Consider the following 12,819-nt stretch of genomic DNA (forward strand, 5'->3'; position numbering starts at 1 on the left):
TTTGAGGGTTTTTTTGAAAGTTTTAAAGACAAATAATGTCAGTAAAAATATATCTTACATCTTGTTTACAGATTCAGTGGAGGAAAACTACGGAAGGCCCAAGGGGTCTGGACCAACATGGTGTCAGAAGTCTGACGAACTTTCACGCCGAAAATCGAAAAATTAACGAAGATGCTTCGCTTGAATCCTCCAGAGAGCTTCAACTTCGCCAACCCAGTAGAGTGGCCTGACTGGAAATAGAGATTCTCACGTTTCCGGATGGCAACGAAGCTGCATAAAGACGATGGAGAAGTTCAAGTCAGCGTGCTCGTGTACTCCATGGGGAAGGAGGCTGAGCACATTGTGAAAACTTTCGAGTTCGAAGAGGGGGAAGAAGATACGGATTATGAAACTGTGTTGGGCAAATTTGAGAAATACTTTGTGCCAAAACGGAATATTATTCACGAACGTGCAAAATTCCACTTGCGGATGCAGAAAGAGGGCGAAAATGTGGAAACTTTCGTGCGCGAACTCTACGAAATTGCGGAGCACTGTGATTTCACGGATAAAAATGAGGAAATCAGAGACAGGTTAGTCATTGGAATACTTGATAAAAAGCTATCTGAAAGACTACAGTTGAAATCAGACTTGACTCTTGATAAAGCAATCGAATTGGCTAGACAGAATGAGCTTGTCAAATCTCAGATTAAAGACCAAATGTCGTCAAAACTGGTTGATGCAGTAAAGGCTAAGAAACCCCCTACACAAAATCAACCGACAAACAGAAAGTATGGAACATTTAGAGATACACAGGGATCTAGACCTGCACAGTACGCTAGTGGTCCGCAGAAAGGAAGTCTGTGTTACAAGTGTAATCGGTACCATGCTAGGGATAACTGTTTTGCAAAAGGGAAAAAGTGCAGAAACTGCCACGGCTTCAATCATTTCGCAGTATGTTGTAGGAAGAAGAAATCCGTACATGAAGTGCATGAAGAGGACACAATGTTCCTCGGTTCAGTGACAAACTGTTGTGATAACTCACCACCGTGGACAGTAAATTTGAAAATTCATGGAAAAGATGTAAAATTCAAAATAGATTCCGGAGCGGATACATCCGTAATGAGCCATGACACATTTTGCAAGCTTTCGAGACAACCTGATCTCATGCCACAACAAGCAGTGCTCATAGGACCGGGTGGGAAACTGGATTGTATAGGCATGTTCAGAGCAAAGACCAAGTTCAAAGGTCAGTGGTTTGACTTTACAGTGCATGTTGTCAAGGGCATGAGAGGAACTAATCTGTTAGGACTCGCAGTTGCAGGGCAAATGGGAGTAATTCAGAAAGTTGAGGAAATTGAGGTTGATGAAGGTATCTATGGGTCTTTCGGTCTGGTTAAGTGTGAGCCAGTTAAAATAGAGCTGAAAAAGGATGCAAAACCGTACTGCCTTACAACTGCACGGAGAGTTCCGTTTCCATTGATGGAAAAGGTGGAAGCAGAACTGAACAAACTTGAATCTGAAGGAATAATTCAAAAAGTTACACAGCCAACAGACTGGTGCGCTCCAATGGTACCAGTCAGAAAAGCCAATGGGAACATTTGGATATGTGTAGATATGAAAAAACTCAATGATTCGGTGAAACGGGAACATTATATGCTACCAAATTTGGATGACATTTCTCCGAAGCTAAGTGGGTCCAAAGTGTTTTCAAAATTGGATGCCTCTAGTGGATTCTACCAAATTCCATTGGACCAGGAAAGCTGTTTGTTAACAACCTTTATTACGCCAATGGGTCGTTATTGTTTCAAACGTGTTCCATTTGGGATAACATCTGCGCCAGAAATTTTCCAAAGAAAAATGACAGACATTCTCAGAGATTTGGATGGTGTTGAAGTCATAATAGATGACATTTTGGTGCATGGCAAAAATGTCAAAGAACATGATAAACACTTAGAAATGGCATTGCGTAAGATTCAAGACTCTGGGCTGAAATTGAACAAAGATAAGTGTGAGTTCCGTAAAGAGAGCATTGATTACTTTGGTCATCATATATCAAGTGATGGAATCCAACCTAGTGCCAATCGTGTTACAGCAATTAGAGACATGGTTGCATCAAATGTGAAAGAACTTCGAAGAGTAATTGGAATGGTAAACTATCTGGGCAGATTCATTCCAAACTTGGCGAGTGTGATCAGACCAATGACAGATCTCTTAAAAGGGACAGCTGCCTGGACATGGGATTCAGTGCAGGAAAACGCATTCAGACAAGTGAAAGAGCTCGTGACTAATGCAGAGACATTAACTTACTATGACCTCAGAAAATCAGTGGTAGTGAGTGCAGACGCCAGTTCTTACGGGCTAGGTGGAGCGTTATTCCAAGATGTAGATGGAAATGGACAGCTTAAGCCTGTAGCATTCTGTTCACGTAAACTGACAGAAACTGAAAAGAAATACGCACAGATAGAAAAAGAGTGTCTCGCTTCTTTGTGGGCTTGTGAAAAATTTGCTAGGTATCTGGTAGGCCTTGAATCATTCAAACTGTTAACAGATCACAAACCACTAGTGCCACTTTTGAACTCTCAAGACCTAAATAATTGTCCATTGAGGTGCCAAAGGATGTTGATGAGACTGAGAGGTTATAGTTTAATCGCTGAACATGTGCCGGGAAAGGATCTTGTTGTGCCGGACACTCTGTCAAGATGCCCAGTGAGCAATGAAAATTATGAATTTGTGAATGAGATAGAGTGTTTTGCGATCAATGTTGAGGCATTACGCCCGGTGGCAGACAAACGACTCGAAGAAATCAGAAATGCCACAGAGAATGATACAATTATTCAAGAAGCCATGAACTTTACCCGCTATGGATGGCCAGAATACATGAACAGTGTATCCAAAAATTTGAAAGACATGTTTGCTTCACGTAGTGAACTTTCGGTTTCTCAGGGACTGTTGTTGTACAGAGGCAGGATAGTGATACCAGAAGAACTGAGAACAGAAGTGCTAGCTAGCATTCATGAAGGCCATCTGGGTCTTAACAAGTGTAGAGCAAGAGCCCAATCATCAGTATGGTGGCCAGGAATAGCTAAAGACATTAAGAGCAAGATCGAAACGTGTCAGTTTTGTCAAGAACACAGACCAGCTCAGGTGAAGGAACCGTTGATGGTAACGCAATTGCCAAGCCGACCCTGGCAAAGGATTGCGGCCGACCTCTGTGAGATCAGCAACAAACATTATCTGGTTGTAACAGACTACTATTCTAGGTTCATTGAACTCTCATACCTAGAGAAAATCACCAGTGAGCTAGTCATCGGTAAAATGAAGAACATGTTTGCCCGCTGGGGAATACCGGAGGAGCTTGTGTCTGATAATGGTACTCAGTTTACATCGACAGCCTTCAAGAACTTTGCTCAAGAGTACAAATTCAAGCAAACATTCTCTAGTCCATGTTTTCCGCAAGCTAACGGAGAGGCGGAAAGCGCAGTCAAAATTGCAAAGAGAATTCTGCGTCAGAGTGACATATTTGCTGCGCTAATGGAGTATCGAGCTACTGAAATTGAGGCAACCGGGTTAAGTCCAGCAGAAATGATGATTGGCAGAAAAATAAGGACACTTTTACCTGCCTTGCCAGAGAAACTTACTCCAGATTGGATAGAGAGAGATGAAATGAGACTCCGGGATGCCAGATATAAGGAACGAACAAGAATTAATCATGATTTTGCAGCATCTCAGTCAAAACCGCTGCCAGAACTTCAACCGGGTGATGCAGTCAGGATGCGTACAGGCCATGACAAATCCTGGAAAACTACAGGAATCGTTACTGGTGGGGACCCAGACCATCGATCATACCAGGTGACAACAGCAACAGGGACGCTTCGCAGAAACCGCAGACATCTACAACTGACTTCGCGAACAGAAGAAGATCCAGTTACGCGAGTGCATAAATCATTAATTAATGTTCCAAGTGTGCCCCTCGATGGGGAAATCAGTGATGATGCAACGCGTGTGATTCCAGTAGGCAGTGAAAATGGACGCTGTGCCCGGCCAGTGCCTAATCCGATTACATATGGACACCGTGATACTCCGGTGCCCGATCAGAACGCGAATGGACACTGTGATACTCCAGTGCCAAATTTGGGGTTTCAGGAGCATAGCCCCAACAAATCCAGTCCGTCTTCACCAGTCGTCACAAGGAGCGGACGTCAGATCATGAAGCCAAAGAAATACAGTGACTTCGAGATCTACAATCTTAGTGGCTAAGATCATTTGAAATCTGTAAACAGGGTTGTTATCAAGTTTTATCAAGTAATTTGTTTTACATATATTCCAGCACATTTTTAGCATGTGCATTTCAAATCTGATTTCAAAAGAAACTGATAAAGATTTGACAGCCCTGTATTAGCTATAAGAAGTGATTAGGCACTAATTAGTTAAGAGTTATTTTAGTTGATAATTGTTCACCAATGTTCAATTAGTTTGGTTATGTGTTAGTTTTATATCTGCGGTAATAGGGTGATATTTGTTTTTTTTTTAAAGCATATTGCTTTCTTAAAAGGGGGAGATGTTTAGGAATCAGTACCTTTAGTGCTTTGATACTATGCTTCATTCATAAGTCTGTATCACGTGACTCAGAGCGCCACCTAATCCATTCAGTTAGATCAGCTGGTTACAAGTCTGTTTTTAGCCGTCCAATCAGATAAGCTGTGTAATGAAGCTAGCTTGGGATTCTGAAAACGGGGTTCTTGAGTCTGAGAGTTAACACGAAACACAATTCATGGCTGAGGTATGTTCCGAGCACCGAAAGCGTTTTTTTTTGCGCGCCGTGCATCCTTTTCGGTGACCAGGTCGCCCGAAGTAAAGCTTTGATTAAGGTCGGTAAGGAACCTTTTACAGACTGGTGTATTTCATCAAAAATTGTAGAAAGACATACCAAATTCCAATGTCTTATTGACCAATTACTTGCCGCAGAGAACTACTTGGCCATGTTAAAAGGGCAGAAAAAAAGACATCGAGTGCACAATATCATCTCAATTTAACGCCATGGTTGAAAAGAATCGTCAGATTTTAGTGTCTATTGTTGAAACAATTATTCTTTGTGGTCAGCAAATCATGGCGCTTAGGGGCAATGATGAGTCATCAAGCAATTTCCAAGCGCTGTTTCCAAGCAAATAATAACAAGCTTCTCAATGATCATTTGGTTAATTGTGACCCTAGAACCCGATATGCATCGCACAAGAATGATCTGATAGGTATTTGTGGCCAAATTATAAATGGCGATATCCTTTCGAGGTGTAACCACGCTGGCGTAATTGGTTTCATGGTGGACGAGGTAACGGACGCTGCCACTATGATGCAGACGGCCCTATGTGTGCGCTTTTTAGATCCCGAGAGCGACGAGATACACGAGGGGTTCTTCGGATTCTCCCAATGCTAGTCCACCACTGGAGAGGCATTGGCTAATGCATCCACTGAGAACCTCACTAAATTAGGTATGCAATACTGTTGAAAGTATTTCATGGTTCTGTAACACATATATGTAGTCATATAAATGATCTAAATGATATAGTTTTGTTCTGTTTGCAATTTTCATTCGTTGTATGTTGATTTTTTGTCTCACGTAATGTCATGTTAGGGTCTTTGCTGAAAGATTCGAAATAGAAGAAACACGAATAAAACTTACCAACTGTTTAAAAAAAACGTTCTTTTATGTTTATCATAACACGTTTTAAAGTGTCAAAACGGATCAAATGCGGGGCCAGGGTAACGACGTTGCCAGCAATATGTCGGGCATACATCTCGGAGTGCAGGCGAGGATTCGATCCCTCATAATAGAGGCGATTTATACCCATTGCAAGGCGCACTGTTTGAACCTCGCCATAATCCATGCATCCAAAGAGGTTTACGCCAGAAACCTTATGAGTACGGTGCTACAGGTGGCATTCGCCTTTATATAACGAATGACGAATTTATTGTGACCCCATCTTCTGTCAGCCCTAGTTGCTTTGTCTAACATGCTACAGGCGAAGGACACGTGGGTCGTTATGGTTCCTTTTCAGGTGTATTTATTTACCATTTTTCATTATAAATGTTAAATAGTCAGCACAAATGTGTTAACATAAACTGATTATTAGCTAAAGAACTTCAGCGAACACGTTATATATTACCTTTTTGGATGTGTTTAATGTGTTTTAAACATCAAAAAAATATCAACATTAAAGTTATGGAAGCCAGAACTAACTGATTATATACGTATGATAATAATTTATTATAATATCCAAGCCGCCTTACGAATTACAATTCTTTCGGGCGGAGAGAAATGAGGATGAAGTCTGGAACAGCCTGTTCAGAAGGCGGTGGATTAATAAAATTGCTGGTGACGTTGACGTCATCCCCGCCGCTCCCAGGGGTTATGGTAGTCAACAAAGTCGATCCAACGCCCCAGGCAACACGTGCGAAGAGAAAAGAAACATGTTTTTGCCTTTCGTGGAGCACTTGCTGGTAGAATTAGAAACACGCTTGATGCAGGGCCTTGGTGGGTTCTGTGTCCAAAAGCTTCTGCCATTGAAGGTATCTTTTGACATGCATATACATCCTTGGATTTTATGATTTATAGTAAAGTGATTTGAGACATGAATAAAGCTATATGCCGCAACATTTGCGGGTGTTTTTGCAGTTTCAGAATGACGATCTTCCCCGTGAGAGTATCGATGACATGTACCAAGCCTTCAACGCATGCCTAGATGTGGATGAAACCATTTCTGTCCGCGAGTGTGATAGGTGGCGTGGACGGACGCGACGTTGGCGGTTGACCGACCAGCTGCCGCGGCGTCTCTAGAGGAATCAATTACGCTTGCAAGCGAAGACCTTCAACAAAACATATGACATATACGACACTGCCCCCTCCCCCCTAGTTTTCTGTGATAAAAAGGGTCAAGACATTACTAAAAAGAACGATGGATACTGAGCGCCTGTCAGGTCTTGGTCTCCTGAATGTGTATAGGGAAAAATAATGCCGAGCGCGTTGTCGAAAAGTTTGCTAACCAGCAAAACAGACTTCTTGCGTTTGTGTTCAAGTTTAAATCTTAATGTCGCTTGTGAAAACCACAATGAGGAAATTTTATGAAATCAGTTGTTTTATAAGATGTTCTGTGTGTCAGAAAAACAATATATTAACACTTTACCTGCTTTGATTTTTTTCACCAAAATAAGTCGTCAATATAGCCTCTGGATAGTCATGAAATGCCAGGAAATCGCTTCTATCTCCAAAATGATTCCCGTGGGGGGAGGGGGGGGGGTGCATGCCCCCGGACCACCTAGCAAGGCAGTACATCTCAAAACGACTCAGTTAAACCCCATAAAAATACCATTAATGTTTAGCTGTTTGACATGGCTTGCGTTGTTTTATGTTTTGCTTAGGCACGACTGAATATCGAGGCGGAGTTGGAAGGAACGAAATGAAATGACGACAAAGAACAGTGTTTCTGTACGATTGAATGATTTATTAATATACGAAACAACGGTGGTACTTACGTCCATTGGTAAATTAAATAGTCATACCCTGTTTGATATTGTGTGTATAATCTAGTCATACTCTGATTGTTATATCGTTAAAGAGCGATTGTCCAGGCAAAAATTCCACAAATCAAAGAATACTTCAACTGCAATTTACCCTTAAATGACTACGTACTAAACAGGTACATAAATATCAGTAAACTGACACACAATTGACACAGAATTGTAACATTCCCATCTTATTTAATGCAAAATGAAATAATGACATTGCGTTATAACATTTATGCTTGAAGTTGTAATAAATGGTTGTTAATATCTAGGCTAATGTAAAATGGATCGTGCTGTTCTATAAGAGGGTATTGATGGCAACGTTTAAAGCAATAAAAGATGCGATGCCTTCTAACCGTTCTAATTGTATTGCTATTAACACAATATTTTCGAATTGCGTTATTAAGCGGTCAGTTATTGATATGAGTGTATTTGTGTATCTCAGGGACTCGACCCACTTGAGCGGACAGTTATTGATGTGAGTGTATTTGTGTATCTCAGGGACTCAACCCACTTGAGCGGACAGTTATTGGTGTGAGTGTATTTGTGTATCTTAGGGACTCAGCCCACTTGAGCGGACAGTTATTGATGTGAGTGTATTTGTGTATCTCAGGGACTCAGTCCACTTGAGCGGACAGTTATTGATATGAGAGTATTTGTGTATCTAAGGGACTCGACCCACTTGAGCGGACAGTTATTGATGTGAGTGTATTTGTGTATCTAAGGGACTCGACCCACTTGAGCGGACAGTTATTGATATGAGAGTATTTGTGTATCTAAGGGACTCAGCCCACTTGAGCGGACAGTTATTGATATGAGTGTATTTGTGTATCTAAGGGACTCAGCCCACTTGAGCGGACAGTTATTGATATGAGTGTATTTGTGTATCTAAGGGACTCGACCCACTTGAGCGGACAGTTATTGATGTGAGTGTATTTGTGTATCTAAGGGAATCAACCCACTTGAGCGGACAGTTATTGATATGAGTGTATTTGTGTATCTAAGGGACTCGACCCACTTGAGCGGACAGTTATTGATATGAGTGTATTTGTGTATCTCAGGGACTCGACCCACTTGAGCGGACAGTTATTGATGTGAGTGTATTTGTGTCTCTAAGGGACTCGACCCACTTGAGCGGACAGTTATTGATGTGAGTGTATTTGTGTATCTAAGGGACTCGACCCACTTGAGCGGACAGTTATTGATGTGAGTGTATTTGTGTATCTAAGGGACTCGACCAACTAGAGCGGACAGTTATTTATGTGAGTGTATTTGTGTATCTAAGAGACTCGCTCCACTTGAGCGGACAGTTATTGATATGAGTGTATTTGTGTATCTAAGGGACTCAGCCCACATGAGCGGACAGTTATTGATGTGAGTGTATTTGTGTATCTCAGGGACTCAGCCCACTTGAGCGGACAGTTATTGATGTGAGTGTATTTGTGTATCTCAGGGACTCAACCCACTTGAGCGGACAGTTATTGATGTGAGTGTATTTGTGTATCTAAGGGACTCAACCCACTTGAGCGGACAGTTATTGATGTGAGTGTATTTGTGTATCTAAGGGACTCAACCCACTTGAGCGGACAGTTATTGGTGTGAGTGTATTTGTGTATCTAAGGGACTCAGCCCACTTGAGCGGACAGTTATTGATGTGAGTGCATTTGTGTATCTAAGGGACTCAGCCCACTTGAGCGGACAGTTATTGATGTGAGTGCATTTGTGTATCTAAGGGACTCAGCCCACTTGAGCGGACAGTTATTGATGTGAGTGCATTTGTGTATCTAAGGGACTCAGCCCACTTGAGCGGACAAATATTGATGTGAGTTTATTTGTGTATCTAAGGGAATCAGCCCACTTGAGCGGACAGTTATTGATGTGAGTGCATTTGTGTATCTAAGGGACTCAGCCCACTTGAGCGGACAAATATTGATGTGAGTTTATTTGTGTATCTAAGGGACTCAGCCCACTTGAGCGGACAGTTATTGATATGAGTGTATTTGTGTATCTAAAGGACTCAACCCACTTGAGCGGACAGTTATTGATGTGAGTGTATTTGTGTATCTAAGGGACTCAGCCCACTTGAGCGGACAGTTACACATATGAGTGTATTTGTGTATCTAAGGGACTCAGCCCACTTGAGCGGACAGTTACACATATGAGTGTATTTGTGTATCTAAGGGACTCAGCCCACTTGAGCGGACAGTTACACATATGAGTGTATTTGTGTATCTAAGGGACTTAGCCCACTTGAGCGGACAGTTATTGATATGAGAGTATTCGTGTATCTAAGGGACTCAACCCACTTGAGCGGACAGTTATTGATATGAGATTATTTGTGTATCTAAGGGACTCAGCCCACTTGAGCGGACAGTTATTGATGTGAGTGCATTTGTGTATCTAAGGGACTTAGCCCACTTGAGCGGACAATTATTGATGTGAGAGTATTTGTGTATCTAAGGGACTCAGCCCACTTGAGCGGACAGTTATTGATGTGAGTGCATTTGTGTATCTAAGGGACTCAGCCCACTTGAGCGGACAGTTATTGATGTGAGTGTATTTGTGTATCTAAGGGACTCGACCCACTTGAGCGGACATTTATTGATGTGAGTGTATTTGTGTATCTAAGGGACTCGACCCACTTGAGCGGACAGTTATTGATGTGAGTGTATTTGTGTATCTAAGGGACTCGACCCACTTGAGCGGACAGTTATTGATGTGAGTGTATTTGTGTATCTAAGGGACTCAGCCGACTTGAGCGGACAGTTATTGATGTGAGTGTATTTGTGTATCTAAGGGACTCAGCCCACTTGAGCGGACAGTTATTGATGTGAGTGTATTTGTGTATCTAAGGGACTCAGCCCACTTGAGCGGACAGTTATTGATATGAGAGTATTTGTGTATCTAAGGGACTCAGCCCACTTGAGCGGACAGTTATTGATATGAGAGTATTTGTGTATCTAAGGGACTCAGCCCACTTGAGCGGACAGTTATTGATGTGAGAGTATTTGTGTGTCTAAGGGACTCAGCCCACTTGAGCGGACAGTTATTGATGTGAGTGCATTTGTGTATCTAAGGGACTCAACCCACTTGAGCGGACAGTTATTGATGTGAGTGTATTTGTGTATCTAAGGGACTCAGCCCACTTGAGCGGACAGTTATTGATGTGAGTGTATTTGTGTATCTAAGGGACTCAACCCACTTGAGCGGACAGTTATTGATATGAGAGTATTTGTGTATCTAAGGGACTCAACCCACTTGAGCGGACAGTTATTGATGTGAGTGCATTTGTGTATCTAAGTGACTCAGCCCACTTGAGCGGACAGTTATTGATGTGAGTGCATTTGTGTATCTAAGGGACTCAGCCCACTTAAGCGGACAGTTATTGATGTGAGTGTATTTGTGTATCTAAGGGACTCAGCCCACTTGAGCGGACAGTTATTGATGTGAGTGTATTTGTGTATCTAAGGGACTCAGCCGACTTGAGCGGACAGTTATTGATGTGAGTGTATTTGTGTATCTAAGGGACTCAGCCCTCTTGAGCGGACAGTTATTTATGTGAGTGTATTTGTGTATCTAAGGGACTCGACCCACTTGAGCGGACAGTTATTTATGTGAGTGTATTTGTGTATCTAAGGGACTCGACCCACTTGAGCGGACAGTTATTGATGTGAGTGTATTTGTGTATCTAAGAGACTCAACCCACTTGAGCGGACAGTTATTGATGTAAGTGTATTTGTGTATCTAAGGGACTCAGCCCACTTGAGCGGACAGTTATTGATATGAGAGTGTATTTGTGTATCTAAGGGACTCAACCCACTTGAGCGGACAGTTATTGATATGAGAGTGTATTTGTGTATCTAAGAGACTCAGCCCACTTGAGCGGACAGTTATATATATGAGTGTATTTGTGTATCTAAGGGAATCAGCCCACTTGAGCGGACAGTTATTGATATGAGTGTATTTGTGTATCTAAGAGACTCAACCCACTTGAGCGGACAGTTATTGATATGAGAGTGTATTTGTGTATCTTAGGGACTCAACCCACTTGAGCGGACAGTTATTGATATGAGAGTGTATATGTGTATCTAAGGGACTCAGCCCACTTGAGCGGACAGTTATTGATGTGAGTGCATTTGTGTATCTAAGTGACTCAGCCCACTTGAGCGGACAGTTATTGATGTGAGTGCATTTGTGTATCTAAGGGACTCAGCCCACTTGAGCGGACAGTTATTGATGTGAGTGTATTTGTGTATCTAAGGGACTCAGCCCACTTGAGCGGACAGTTATTGATGTGAGTGTATTTGTGTATCTAAGGGACTCAGCCGACTTGAGCGGACAGTTATTGATGTGAGTGTATTTGTGTATCTAAGGGACTCAGCCCTCTTGAGCGGACAGTTATTTATGTGAGTGTATTTGTGTATCTAAGGGACTCGACCCACTTGAGCGGACAGTTATTTATGTGAGTGTATTTGTGTATCTAAGGGACTCGACCCACTTGAGCGGACAGTTATTGATGTGAGTGTATTTGTGTATCTAAGAGACTCAACCCACTTGAGCGGACAGTTATTGATGTGAGTGTATTTGTGTATCTAAGGGACTCAGCCCACTTGAGCGGACAGTTATTGATATGAGAGTGTATTTGTGTATCTAAGGGACTCAACCCACTTGAGCGGACAGTTATTGATATGAGAGTGTATTTGTGTATCTAAGAGACTCAGCCCACTTGAGCGGACAGTTATATATATGAGTGTATTTGTGTATCTAAGGGAATCAGCCCACTTGAGCGGACAGTTATTGATATGAGTGTATTTGTGTATCTAAGAGACTCAACCCACTTGAGCGGACAGTTATTGATATGAGAGTGTATTTGTGTATCTTAGGGACTCAACCCACTTGAGCGGACAGTTATTGATATGAGAGTGTATTTGTGTATCTAAGGGACTCAGCCCACTTGAGCGGACAGTTATTGATGTGAGTGCATTTGTGTATCTAAGTGACTCAGCCCACTTGAGCGGACAGTTATTGATGTGAGTGTATTTGTGTATCTAAGGGACTCGACCCACTTGAGCGGACAGTTATTGATGTGAGTGTATTTGTGTATCTAAGAGACTCAACCCACTTGAGCGGACAGTTATTGATGTGAGTGTATTTGTGTATCTAAGGGACTCAGCCCACTTGAGCGGACAGTTATTGATATGAGAGTGTATTTGTGTATCTAAGGGACTCAACCCACTTGAGCGGACAGTTATTGATATGAGAGTGTATTTGTGTATCTAAGAG

General features: G+C 42.1%; 1 protein-coding gene across 1 annotated transcript; it reads left to right on the top strand.

Moving 5' to 3' along the window:
• The first annotated feature begins 258 nt into the window (after positions 1 to 258).
• On the top strand, positions 259 to 4,236 carry LOC128215860 (uncharacterized protein K02A2.6-like). The gene has a single exon (XM_052922470.1). It carries the CDS (start codon positions 259 to 261, stop codon positions 4,234 to 4,236), a length of 3,978 nt encoding a protein of 1,325 aa, XP_052778430.1.
• The last annotated feature ends 8,583 nt before the right edge of the window (positions 4,237 to 12,819 follow it).

This window comes from Mya arenaria, chromosome 14, assembly GCF_026914265.1.
Source record: "Mya arenaria isolate MELC-2E11 chromosome 14, ASM2691426v1".
NCBI lineage: Eukaryota > Metazoa > Mollusca > Bivalvia > Myida > Myidae > Mya > Mya arenaria.

Excerpts from the sequence above, each read along its gene's own strand:
- LOC128215860 (XM_052922470.1), top strand. The coding sequence starts at position 259 with ATGGCAACGAAGCTGCATAAAGACGATGGAGAAGTTCAAGTCAGCGTG.